At 42.2% G+C, this 13,634-nt stretch overlaps 1 protein-coding gene across 6 annotated transcripts in view; it reads right to left on the bottom strand.

The window, feature by feature from the left end:
- The window catches only part of celf2 (cugbp, Elav-like family member 2), a 247,913-nt gene that overhangs the window by 2,942 nt on the left and 231,337 nt on the right, over positions 1 to 13,634 (bottom strand). For 3 of the 6 annotated variants that reach the window (XM_037981133.1, XM_037981129.1, XM_037981134.1), the window contains 4 exons: positions 9,770 to 9,895; positions 4,565 to 4,744; positions 2,272 to 2,415; positions 372 to 544 (listed from right to left, as the gene is read on the bottom strand). In XM_037981133.1, the coding sequence (XP_037837061.1) occupies positions 417 to 544; positions 2,272 to 2,415; positions 4,565 to 4,744; positions 9,770 to 9,895 (578 nt within the window). In that variant the 3' untranslated portion in view covers positions 372 to 416. The remainder of the gene's footprint in view (positions 1 to 371; positions 545 to 2,271; positions 2,416 to 4,564; positions 4,745 to 9,769; positions 9,896 to 13,634) is intronic. The other 3 variants (XM_037981132.1, XM_037981131.1, XM_037981130.1) reach the window with 3 other exon arrangements.

Consider the following 13,634-nt stretch of genomic DNA (forward strand, 5'->3'; position numbering starts at 1 on the left):
AAAAAAAAAAAAAAAAGAGAGATAACGCACAAAGTAATGGTGGAAATGGAAGTGTTCATGTGTGTCTAAATAAGAAAACGATATAAAAGAAAAATTGCAATAAATAATATTACTTAAAAGTTAACATAAAAAAAAAAAAATCTTCAAAAATGCAAGCAAAACCAAGAAAAAAGGTGTCTCCCTCTGGGTGGTTGTAGGTCGTTTCCCCCTCCCTCTCAATATCTTAGCTTTTTTTTCCAACCCCACCTCAACTCTCCCCCAGCCCCTGGTTAAAGAGGTCGGTTTGATGGTTTTTCTTTTATTAGTTTTGTTTTCCTCTGGGTTTTTTTTTTTTTGGTTGGTTTTTTTTTAATGGGGGGAGGGGGACTTACCCTAGCAGTGCTAACAGGGGGAGCAGATAGACCCTAGTGCTAAGATCAGTACGGTTTGCTGTCGTTCTTGGATCGCTTCAGTTGCACTTTCAGGCGCTTCATGCCAATCTGGAAGCCGTTCATGGCCTGGATGGCTGCCTGTGCTGACACAGGATTGTCATAGCTGACGAAGCCTGCAAAGACAAGGGAGGAAACTTCATTGGTGGTGGGGGATAAAAAAAAAAAAGTGATTAACTGACAGCACACTAAGTTAAATAAAAACCCAGAGCACGGAGGAACCATGTTGCATTGTACAGACCCTGTTCATTTTGACTTAAATGCCTGACAGAGTGCTAGATGTTCGCTTAAGGTCTCAATCAAGCCCATTTAGATTAGAACAGATGGTAAAGCATGATATTTATAATAACCATGTAGCACTCGCTATGACCCACATGACTATATCGCAGCAAATTTGCCAAACCTCTTCATTTGTGAAGGCAGTCATGATACTACTATGTTTTTGGTGCTTGTCAAATGGTTTTTTATCACCACAATGATAAACTGGAATTTTATTTATACTCAAAATGATAATGGACCTATAGGGGCCTATTGCACACAATTCTGCGTAACGGGGGAGCTCAACGCGTTCTTAATATCACGTTGAGACAATCAAAAGACCATCCACTGTACTGGATGATTTTTCTTTTTTTACATCATAGTGTGGTCATCCAACTCTGTGTTGCCTGACCGACTACCTGAATGGACGTACTTACTGTTTTCCCAGTTTCTCAGTCAAACCATCAAGAATTGAATATGTTTAAATAAAAAATTAGTTTGAGATTATTCGAACCCTTACAGCTCATTGTAACAACACTTAATTTCTCTTGAGAAGCGGTTCAGTTAGAATAAACTGCCTTTAGTATGTGATAGATACGCTTAAATAGTATGGACATGTTTGTTGGTACCCTTAAAGAGTATTAATCCTTACACTATAGTCATGTTTCAAACTAAGCGTTTGTCCTTAATCGGCCTTCAGGCCATTCAACCTACTTGTAGGGGACAAACAGGTTTTAGTAGTTTTGGTGTCATTGTGTGCACCATTCTGAACATAAACCAGAGCTGTCAGAGCTCAGAAAGAAGATTATAGTTATCCATGTTAAAGATCAAGGCTACAAGACCAGCTCCAAGCATCGTGTTCCTCTGACCATATTATTAAAACGCCTGCTGTGAAACATGGAGGGGAGCTTTGTTTTACGTTTTTGTTTTGGGGCTACTCCGCTGCAATCTGACATGAGCAACCTTGAATCTGCGCAGTGCGTAACGAAAGCTCAAGACTATCAAGGCATCCTGGGGTGAAACACACGGCCCAGTGTCAGAACGCTCAGGCTCAGTTGGAGATCAGAAACAGACTGTTCTCAAATGGCCCTTCAGGAGCTCCTGATTGTGATCCTACTGAGCTACAGAAATATGGAAAGATCTGAAAATTATAATACGGAGATGCCATTCTTCAAACCTGAGACAGCTCGAGCTGTTTGCTCAGGAAGAGTGGACCAAACTACCTGTTGGCAACGTCTCATTGTGAAGCACATGATGGCTGCTACTAAATAACACATTAAGGGTACCATCTTTTTTTTTTGTCCATGCCATTTTCATTTGTCTAATTAGATGAAATATTTAACGGAATCAACAATAAGTAGCAAAGCCTGACTTAATAAATAATGAAAATTCTCTTTTTGGGAGGGGCAATTTATTCACGTCCTACAGGATAAATAAATGGAGGGTTTTTTTTTAGAAATACGAAACACTATTCATGTTATATTTGACATATTTCTGATACATTAGCAGATCCAGCTCTTGTTCTCAGACACACCAAACTAAGCTCTGGGTGTTTTGTGTTCCCCAGCCCGGAAGCTAATCGTACCGAAGCACTTGCTAAGGTTTGTCTGTTTGTCGATGAAGACTTTGGCAGAGACCACGTTTCCGAAAGGCATGAACATCTGCAGCAAGTCCTGGTCTCCAAACTCCTGGGGCAGGTGGTAGATGAAGAGGTTGGCGCCTTCGGGACCTGCTGGGACGACACGCAACATGTGACATACATATACGGTCAGAGCGAGAGCGAGCGCCAAGCTGAAGCAGACAGAGCGCCACATCGGTACGGGCTGACACCGCCGCGCTGTTGTCATAGGAACGGCGCTCGAGCACACCGCTTAGCACAATGTCTGGTGACCTTGGGTTGCCGCTGCTTTTAAACAACATAAAAATTCAGAAGAGATGAAAGCATTTGGTTTTCATTTATTAATCATATTTTGCCTCGCTCCAAACAAAAGCAAAAAAAAAAAAAAAAAGCCCTTCCCCGTACTGTTGCTTTTAATTCATTCTTCCAGCCGCATGTTGTCCCTCTTAAGAGGGGTCACAGGTTGCCTCTCCCTCTCACACGTTCTAATAATCCCAGCAGGTCAGGCCTCTCGGAACCGCTTCACAACGCTCTCCGCGGTTAAATAAAGCTGCGAGGGAGGACAGCATTTGGCACGTCTTTGTTCCCCTGGAGGGGTTTGAACTTCTGGATGGACTGTCAAAGAAAGAAAGCGAGCGTCTTTACAAAATTTCTCCGACTCTGGAAGCAGAGATGAGAGGAGCACAACAGAAAGCATGCAGCTGTGTTTGTTTTACGAGACATTTCATCATCTGATTTGTATTCAGCGCCGTTGTCTAAAGGGTTTTTTTGGGTAAATGGAACTGCAACTGTCAGCTTGTGTATGCAGGTAGCACTTTGCAGGATCACTGATATTCAGACTGACCAGTTTGTTTGGGGGGGTTCCCCAATTTTAATGACATTCAGAAGCATTGTTCAACTAAAAGAAGAATCTTGACAACACTGAAATATTACTTAAGCTTTTAAAAAGACAAATTGGTCAAAAATGCGTATTTCTCCGAAATCTATGAAGTCATGCTGAGGAACAGAGGTTTTATTTTGTTACACAAATTTCTGTTCAACATTAATTTTTCTACTTTTGAGCCAACTGTTCCATTCTCCAAGCCTAAAATGTCAATAAATTGGTAAAAAAAAGAAAAAAAAAGAATTAAGTTTGGCACATCTTTAACACTAAAACTGCAAAATGTATTTACAGCATTTGCCAAATCAGACATTTACTTTTCTTAATATTACATTTTTGACAACTTTTTGGTTTAAAATTGGCATTTGTCCTTGTCCACAAATTGCGTTTATGTAATTAAAAGGAGAACGCAGAGCTAGTTTGATCACATTATCTCGAGGAAACAAAGCTTGTTTTCAGGATAACGACATGTTTATCTCTAAATAATAACATGATTAATCATTATGACAAAACAAGCTTCGTTACCACAATAAAATGAGGAAAATGTCTCCTCATTTTGATGAAATATAATAATAAATTTCTAAGTAAGTCCTCTCTTGGCTTCCGTAATTTCTTTTTGCCAAATCGAAGTTGCCCAGAGTTACAATTTAATCAGGTTTTTACGTTGAATAAGTAGTAAACAGTACTTGATGACCATTCTGCGGAGTGCCTTGTCTCTCATCACGTATTTCTGTATCACATATTTATTTCTGTATCACATATTTATTTAAATAAAGATTTTCACTACAAAAACGTAATGTTTTGATGTCATCATTTCATCGTTTGACATTGAACGGAGAGATACTGTTGCATAAAAAGGGGGACGAATTTAAATCCAAACAAGTTACTTTCATTAAAAGTTGCTAAGACCTGAGCCTACCCAGATTAAGAACTGATGCTTTCCTTATTTTGTGTATTTAATGAATGGAAAACATTGTAATTAACAACTTGTGGTTCTGTTTCTAATGATACCACAAATACACACATGGTTTTGTTTTGACTCTACAGTGCTGAACACACGTTTCGGGAAAGAGGCTCCGCTTTAAACCCTCTAAAACAGAGGTGGGCAACCCTGGTCCTGGAGAGCCACTATCCTGCATGTTTTCCTTGTTTCCCTGCTCCAACACACCTGATTCAGTGGTTAAATCACCTCTTCATGTTCTGCAGAAGCCTGTTAATCACCCATTGATTCAAATCAGGTGTGTTGGAGCAGAGAAACAAGTAAAACATGCAGGATAGTGGCCCTCCAGGACCAGGATTGCCCACTCCTGCTCTAAAACGTAGCGCCCGCCGACCGGGACCGGTGCGCATATATTCCATTCCGCCCCCCGGGCTACTGACCCTCTTTTTGGCTGCCGGCGGCCCCTTGCTGCTGCAGCAGGGACTGGCTGTAGAGGGTGGGCAGTGCGGCGGCAGCGTACTGCTGGATTCCTGAGTAAGCCTGCGTCAGTGCGTCCATGGTGCCCGCCGTCCCGTTGGTGAGCCCTGCGCCACCCAGGCCTCCGTTTAGAGCCGCCATACCTGAGAGCATTTGAGCAACTTTACATAAAACCCAACAATAAAGAAAGGAGAATGCACTTACTCATTAGCGCTCCCACTGAAGGTTGTGTTTAAACCACACACACACACACAACACAGACATGCACAGACGATCACAGAAACGGCCACGGACGTGTCGTGACGTACACTCAGAACACATGGACATTGTGTCGAAACACACGTGAGACGACATCAGAGTACAGGACGCACAAAGTTTAAGTTCACATTCAGTAAAGTGTTGGATGAGTTTAGCTGATGACAGCCAGAGCTGCACGGGTATCTCACAGGAAAAGACAAAACAAAAAAAAAAAGCACAGCATTGCACGAGCAAACACAAAGGCCCCATCTACACTATACCAGATCTCCATTTTTAGAAAAATATGCAGCAATACCTATGCCGCACCCCTAGGTGGCGATAAGTTCCACATTAATGACATGAAAATTCAGGGAAAGACTATTCTTAGGCTGGCTAAAAATGTGCCATAAACAACTGTGGCTAGTTTTTAGTTGTCCTTTGACATTGTTTACAATTATCCAGTTAATTTTTAACCATTTCAGCACACGATTGAAGTTTAATAGCGATGGTTTAAAACAAAGGAAGATGTAAGAAAAATGGTCCAATTGGCATCACTGTTGTTTTAGTTTGTAGGGCGCAAAGCAACACTTAGCGTGAGGGAAACGGGCTGCTGCATCAGCATGAAAAAACAAAACAACCAAAAGTGATGTTTTGGAAAACGTCACACAGCAAGTCAGTTTGTGTGTGAACGGGAGGTTAAAAACACAGCAGAATATCTGTTTAAAACCATCCGGAGTAGTGTAAATTGGGTCAAACTTCGAGACAACATTATTGTTTACAAGACAGAAACATCAAAACAACCAGGATGATGTGACAGAAAATTAACAACAAGTAAATGTGGAAATTCTTACAGTTTGCTGCCTTTATGGCTCAAACAAATCATCATATGGAATACCATTCTTGTCAATATTAAATAAACATTCACGACTAAGATAAATACCCCAATAAAATAATAGCACAAAAATAAATTCACCAAAAAAAAAAAAAGCAATCATACAGAAAAGCTAAGCTTAAGGAGTTTACCAAGTTTTTACATGCATTTTTTTAAGTGGACTTATATTTTAATAAATAAAACATACAGAGAAAACTTAATGGGATTTAAGAGAGTCCTTACAAAAATATGTTTTCTTGCTTATTTACTTACTCCGTTTACTGTATTTGATTATTTCTTTGACAGAATTATTTAATACTGACTAAAACAGCATTCCATAGCTTATGAAAGTTGAGAATCTACATTTATAAAAAAAAAAAAAAAAAAACGAAACAAGATCAGACTGAGAACAAACTGTCAACTCCGGACAGTTTATCACTTCTTCATGAGCAAACAGAGACACACAGGTCGTCNAAAAAAAAAAAAAAAAAACGCGAAACAAGACGAAAAAGACAACATTAAAACAATGCGCCCTTAAAGACAAACAAAATCCTACATTATCTGTGTAGGTGTTTACATTTAAAAAGCCCTCAGCTGTTTATATTAGGAGCTGCCATGGCATCAAACAATCTAGATACTATAAGTATAAAGAAACTTTTTGCTACAGGGGCCACAATCCTTGTTTAAGTTTTAGAGTCTTGCCATTTTAACAAATCATTTAGTAATTGGATTATTCCCTCTGCCAAGGAGGTTCTGTTTTTGGTAGCATCTGTCTGTCTGTGTACAAGACTACTCAAAAGGTTATGAGTAGATTTTCATGAATTTTTCAGGAAACAAACATGGTGCAAAGAACAAGGGACTACATTTTAGTGGTGATCCTGTCATAGTTCAAGCTCAAAGGTCAAGGGTCACAGTTCAGCTCGTGCTTTAACTCTGCAGCTAAATAACAGGAATGTTAAACTCCACAGCTGGACACCTCGTTGGTCAAGGGTGATCACCACGGATTTCATGATCACAGAGTCAGAGGTCAACATCACAGTTGACCTGGTGCTCTAACTCTGCAGCAGTGTAATGCAGGAACGTCAAACTGCACAGCTGGACACCTTGTGGGTCAAAGATGATGCCTGTTGATTTCGAGGTTCATGGGGTCAAAGGTCACAGGTAACCCCTTTGTTAAAACCTTCTCTCTTCTCCTACATGTGACCCTTTTGTTTCCTCCACCAAGGAGGTTCTGTTTCTGGTTGTGTCCGTTGGTTTGTCTGTCTGTCAGCAAAGATCAGGTAAAAAGTAAAGAACAGATTTGGAGGAAATGTTCAGGAAATGTTGGGGTTGTTACAAAAAAAACAATTGATTACATTTTGGCGGTAATCCAGATTATGATTGTTTAATCACACTGTGGCCTCGGTGAAGGTCTGAGCTCTATGAGTGCTTCTACTTGAGCATTTACTTTCTTTCTAACCTGTCCCATATTTAATTTAACACCAGAGGAACTGTGTTCTTATTTTGAATTCGACTTAAAAGTACTTCTTTTTATTTCAGTCCAAACATCTGAGCAACAATAAGTCTGATAGCCTGACTTATTAAGCACCAAGGCATCTTATCTCATATTTCACTCGTACTTGCGGCAAAATTTTGCTTTTAAGTACAAGCGAGCTAATATCTTGCAGCACGTAAATTCAGGACAGAAAGATCCGACAGCAAGCTGTGATTATTTGTGCTTTTTCCCATCTATGACGTCTCTTTAAGGGTGAAGGCGGCATGTGGAGGAAGCGGGGTGGGAGTTTAAAAAAGTGAAGGAACGCAGCAGTAACACTCATTAGCTGCTTGTAACGGCTTAATATCGCGGCGGAGGGCAACATGTCTGAGGAGGTCTGACACCGGCTCGGCGTCCTGTCGCCTCGCCGTCAGACACACTGAAATAAATTATCACCACAGCGCTCCGGATTATAGGTCACTCATTTATTCAGGAATAATTGCACCGGTGACCTTTGCAATTCAATTAAGGCCTGGATGTGTTTAAATGAGGGCGGTTGGTGGCGGTGGGTGGAAGGATGGGGAAGGGGCACAAAGAGGAGCGAAGCGGGGGGCGGGAGGGGGACAAAATGGGATGTAAAACGGAAGCGACCGGTTCGCTTTAAAAGGACAAACACGTGCGCGCGTGGGCGCACGTGTAGCTGTGTTTCGACACTTGCGTGCGCCCGAGCAGATGCGCGTATGATTTACAGAGCGGATACAGAGACTCCAGCCGGGGGAGCGGTAAAGGTCGGGGGAGAATAATGTGGTGGAAGAGGCCGATAGTACAGGATCTCTGCTGTCATAACAGCTCTGATTAAGATCCCAGTCCTGTCTCCTCGGAGGTCAGAGGCAGGACATTCACCACACAGCTCAATAGATGCTGGCGGAGCACACAGACGGCACGGTTGACACCGTGCACATATACAGTGTCTGCTTCTGATTCAACCACATGGTCGGAGAACCTTTAGAGGAACTTCAATAAACTTCGGACAGAGTAGACTGAAGTCGTGAGGTTTGGCCACGTTTGGAGAAAACCAAACGGCACATCAGCAGAAACACCTCATACCAGCTTGTCAAACCTGGAGGTGGCGGAGGGGTGCAGGCCACAGGACCTGGGCTCCTTGCGGTCACCGAATCGACCCGGAACTCCTCCGTGGATCAAAGGGTTCCGGAGTCAAATGTGAGACCATCTGTCCGACAGCTGAAGCTTGGATCAAACTGGGTCATGAAACTGGGCAATGATCCCAAGCCCTGCAGCTGGTCGACGACAGAACGGCTGAAAAAGAAAAGAATCGAGGGGCCACAGCGGTCCAGTCCAAGTCCAGAACCACAACCTGACTGAAATGCTGTAAGGGGTCCTAAAGAGAGCTAAGGAGAAATTAAAGTGAAAACTAAAGGAACTGTGACAAAGAGTGCAATGAAATTCCTCTTAATTTTTAACCTGACATAGGCTCATGAAGTGGATTTAGTTTTTGCCATGTTATAACATGCTTTTGTTTAACGTTTTACCGGTTGTTGAAGTTGTTCTTACCAAAAGTCTTGGTACAAAAACATATGATTTTTTTAGTGTAACTGTATATATAATCTAAGAAATTTAAAGACAGCATTGGAATTTTTGTTTGATTTTTGTTTGATAACAAATAAAGGGATTGTACAAATGGTGACAGTTTTTATTGAGATGGAATCATCGGAAAAAAAATAAAGTCCCATAAGTTTCTTATGCTATGTACTTTATATTTTTTCTGGTACTAGTGCACAAAGATTATTCAGTTGCATGTTTCCAAACACAAAAACTGACACCATTTGAATTTAGTCGTGCAAATGATCGAACATTTGTTTTTAACTTTTGTTTCGTAAAACTTTTTTTGTTTTTTTTTGTTTCATAAAATTGAGAAGCGCTCAATTTTGTTTCAGAGGGATCACACTAATAGTTACAAAGTAAGAAATCCCTGCGGAAATTTGTTAAGTTAATCCAGAAAGGACGGTGACGACAACAGTGACACAAGATGACGCCACAGAACCCAAACACAACACAATCCCACACGGTGAAAAGCAGCGTTTAACTCTGCCGGGACGACATCAGCAAGCGTAACCCAGGACACAACCAGGAAGCAGATGGAGAGATGGATGGAGGGATGGATGAATAAATAAAGTATATGTGGCCAGATGAATTACTAAAAAATATCAATATATATAAAAAAGTATCTGAGGAAACCTACGATGCAGAGAGACAACAGAGAGAACTAAACTGTGGAAGCTTTAGCTTGTTTAGTGAAATGTTCATTTCTTAGCTACTGACAAATAAATAATGATAAACTTATTTCTCCACACAACAGATTGGTCGCAGTCAATTCAAGCCAAGAATAAACTTATAATGAAATTTTTCACTTCAAAATGGAAAAAACAGAGCAGTTTAGGTAAAAGAAAATGAAGAAAAAGTCAACCCAAAGACTCTGCCTCTCTGCTGTGACTCCGCCGGTGACATGGCTGAAGGTGTGGGGTGGGGTGGAGGTGGGAGGATGCTGATGGCAGGGTGAATACTCACTGTTGATGCTACCTGCTAGTGCATTGATGTTGTTCAGGCCCACGGTCGCGCCCGCCAGGCCCTGCAGGGTGCCCAGAGAGGTCAGAGAGTTCATGGCGCCGGCGTTGGAGCTGGCTGCGGTGCCTGCTGCCGAGGGCGGGAAAGACGGGGGGCGGGGGTGGGGGAGGGATGAGGGACGGGAAGAGAAAGGCAAAGAGGTGAGAATGGAGGTGACGAGGAGGAGACAGGCTTCAGGTGCTACATGTAGAGGTTCAGCATCAGTAACGTGACACTCTTTATGACCGTGAACAGGTGCTGAACACCGGGTGCCACATAAATCCTGTTCGTTTGAAAGATTTCCGCATCTATCAAAAGCTAAGAAATTGAGAGAGCTATATTGTTTTATTTTTTGTTTGTTCGATTTTTTTTACATATTCTGAAACAGGCCAAATAAATCCTCTCCCATTGCCAGCAGTAATGTGTTCAGCCTCACCGCGCCGAAGGCAGAAATAAACACCCAACTTTAAACCGCATCGAAGAACAATTTCTGCTCATCAAGCCTGAGCTGCCAGCTGTTTGTAGAGAGGGAGAAATTGATCAAATCTTTGTGGGTTTTTTTTTTTCCTTGCCTGATTTGATGTTTGAGTCATCCTAAGGAAAAAATAAATAAATACGCAGCACATAGATGTCTTTGTAAAGTTTTATAAACTTCTTACTTCTCATTGGAGGAGAATTTCTTAATTTCCAAGCCTACGTATTGAATTGAGGAAGCTCGAGTAAGAAGTGAAATCAAAAGTCAGGGAGTTGTCTTAGATGTACTTAGATATGTCCAACCTGTCCTAAATGAAGGAGAATCTATATTTGCAAATGTTGAGGTTTTTTTTTAAATGGTAAAGAGAGCTGTGCCCAGTCTTGCGGCGCTGAGAGCATTAAACATTGTTTTATTTGTGAAAACTGGAAACGAACCCAGCACTGTGTTCCTATCAGTACCTATTGAGGCAAAACCCAGTAAACCTACTGAGCTACTGTAAACTAAACAGTGAAACACTACCTTTCCCACTGCACTCAACAGCCAGATGTGGGGCTGGAGGTCGGGTTTTATTTCTTTCCAGTTCACCGCTGTAAGGTCTGCAGGGTGGCTAAGTTCAAGGCACTTTCACAAAACACTTCAAGCCAGGACGTAGGCGCCTTCTGACCTCCTCTGTGTGATTTCTGAATGGACTGGATCGAAGCCAACCCACCCCTGACGCTCCTTTGTGGCGCCAAGCGAGGTAGTAACAGAGCTCAAACAGTTAGCATGAAAAGGGAAGCCGGTTCTGCGGCTCATTGATGGGATGACGTGATGACATACGGTCTGTGCGACCAATCGGTTGCAGGATTAAACGACAACAAACAGATTTATTGCAGTGGGAAGATCAATGATGGTGCACAGCAACTTTGTAATTAGTGTAAGAATTAGGTACCTGACATAGTTCGTCATGTTTTGAAAACACATTTAATGCAACGCGCTCTACGTGAACACAGCTGGGTTCTGCTCCATGCCTCTTTTGGTTCCACTAAATTCGCTTCATTTCTGAAAGCTAACATTTATGCGGGGCGTGACCAGCTCCATCAGTGATTTGTGAACGATCAGAGGCAGCGTAAAGACAGCCTGATCTCTGCAGCCATTTTGCAGAACTGTTTGGTGAAAGTGCCTTCAGATTAGGGAAGTAGGTTTTCATTTGTTTAGTAATCACTGAGCTCGTCTACGCTCCTCCGGATAATTAGAAAAAAACAGATTTTCTGCTGCGTATGCATTTCCTGTCCAGTTTTTCTAAAGTGGAAATAAACTGAAAGAAAACCATAAATGGTATTACCATAAAAGAGAGAGACAAAATGTGGTCAATGTGGACGCTCTTGCCACCTAGTGGCTCAGCATGGGTACTTCAACATTTTGCGAGATTTGTCAAGTACATTTTTTTTTTAATATCAGTAGTGTAGACAGGTCTTAAAGTATTGTACGCCTTGCGACCATTTCATTTAATGGGGAATAATGTCACTCAAAATGTGTTCAAAGAGGCCTTAAAAGCAAAAAAATATGACAGTCTTAAAGCTACAAGCTCATTTATTGTTATGGTTTATAGTTAAAATGCAGTAATGCAGTATTTCCCAATTTTTTACCATCTGAATATTAAAATGACCAGAAATGTTTTTGTTAGCTAAGATTTCCTTGTGTTATAGACCCTTTTTTTTTTGTATCCAAACCGGCGAGGTCGAGGCAGGCTGGATACAGAAACGGGGCTTCAAGGGAAGCGTAGAACCAACTCTCAGCGGAACGATTCTGCAACAGAGCTTCTCAGGTCATTGAAAAAGATGCTGATGCTTCAACCTAGTACACGTAGCACCGTTATTTTCTTTTCTCCATTTAAAAAGAAGACAATGCTGCAACCTTGTAACCCTTTCGTGCAAAATTATGCAGAGGTGAAAGCAGAATTTTGCACGGTTTGTTATTGCTTCAGTGATTTTTTATTTATTTATTTTTAAAAACACCAAGACCCCTTGCATAACAGCAGACATATAAAGTGACAGGCAAGAGCACAATGTCAACAAATAAACTCAAGGAAATTACATCTTTTATTTTAAAACCTTTGGAATTAATAGTCTACAATTAATTTAAATCACATTTTAACACAGCTTAAGTGAGTTTTCCATAGGAATCACAATGAAGAGACACAAGTTTCACAGAATGGATACGAAAGGAAAAAAAAAGAAAAATAAAACCACAGTGATGTGAAAACACTGAACTATGTCAGTGACGGTGGGTGAGATGGTGGGAAATATGGTGCATAAAGCGTGCGACTGTGGTTTTTTTTTTTTTTAGACAAAAAAAAAACAAAACAGAGATTTAATCTATTCATTTACCCTTCATCTCATCAAAGCGTTGCCCACAAAGCAGGATTGCCGCTGAATATATCAAGAGATGGCGTGGCAAAGGAAGCATTGTGTCAGCACACGGTGCAAAACAAAGACGCTGGCCTGTTTCCATGCAGAACGGTCTATATTTATCAAACTGGAGTGACGTTTTCAGTTTCATTGACACATGCAATATAGCACCACTCATTCACACCGAGTAGCTCAACCTGAGTGTGTACGATTCAAGGTTGGACTGACATTTAGAGTGAGAAAAGAGGCTGGGATGAAAGGGGAGCGAAGTAGGAGGTGAGACAAGACAAGAACGGGCATTTCGAAGTGGGATGGAGCGGCGCGGAGTGTTAAGGAGGAAGAAGAGTGTCGGCTGAGGAGGGAGGGGGTGGTTTTTTTCATATTCATGCTCTGCTGAGAGTGTGCTGCTGGAGCGAGGCCGAGCCGACATGAGGGAGAGAGAGGGAGGGTGGGGGGCGGATGATGGAGCAGAAACGGGGAGCTTGTCAAAAAGAGGGCAGCAGCAGGAGATGAGGGCAACGAGGAGGAGGGAGGGGGGGAAGACGGGATGAGGCAACGAGTGGAGGGAAATCTAAAGGTGGTGGTGTTTAACCTGAGCCGGGTTCAGACATTGACCTGATGGGTTTCGAGCCTAAAGCTATGAGCAGGACATGATCGGCGCACGCAGGAGGTGCACATGAAGCCCGTCGGCCAGCAAAAAAACAAACAAACGGCGCTGCTCTGAATCGGCCCCCCGGAGAGCTGCTGCAGGGAGGCACAGACAGGTAAACAGAAACACACCTGAACCTGACGGAGACGTTCGGCACACGCTCATGCGCACACATATACGAAGCGTGGATCACGTGGTGGCGTGGAACGACACGGATGGGGAAACGTTCAAACACACAAGGAGGCGGCGTTTCGACAGCACCAGCGTGGTGTCGCTGTGACGATGGGGGGTGGGGGAGAGGGGGGGGGAGGGGGG

The sequence above is a fragment of the Kryptolebias marmoratus genome, linkage group LG18, assembly GCF_001649575.2.
Source record: "Kryptolebias marmoratus isolate JLee-2015 linkage group LG18, ASM164957v2, whole genome shotgun sequence".
Taxonomy (NCBI): Eukaryota; Metazoa; Chordata; class Actinopteri; order Cyprinodontiformes; family Rivulidae; genus Kryptolebias; species Kryptolebias marmoratus.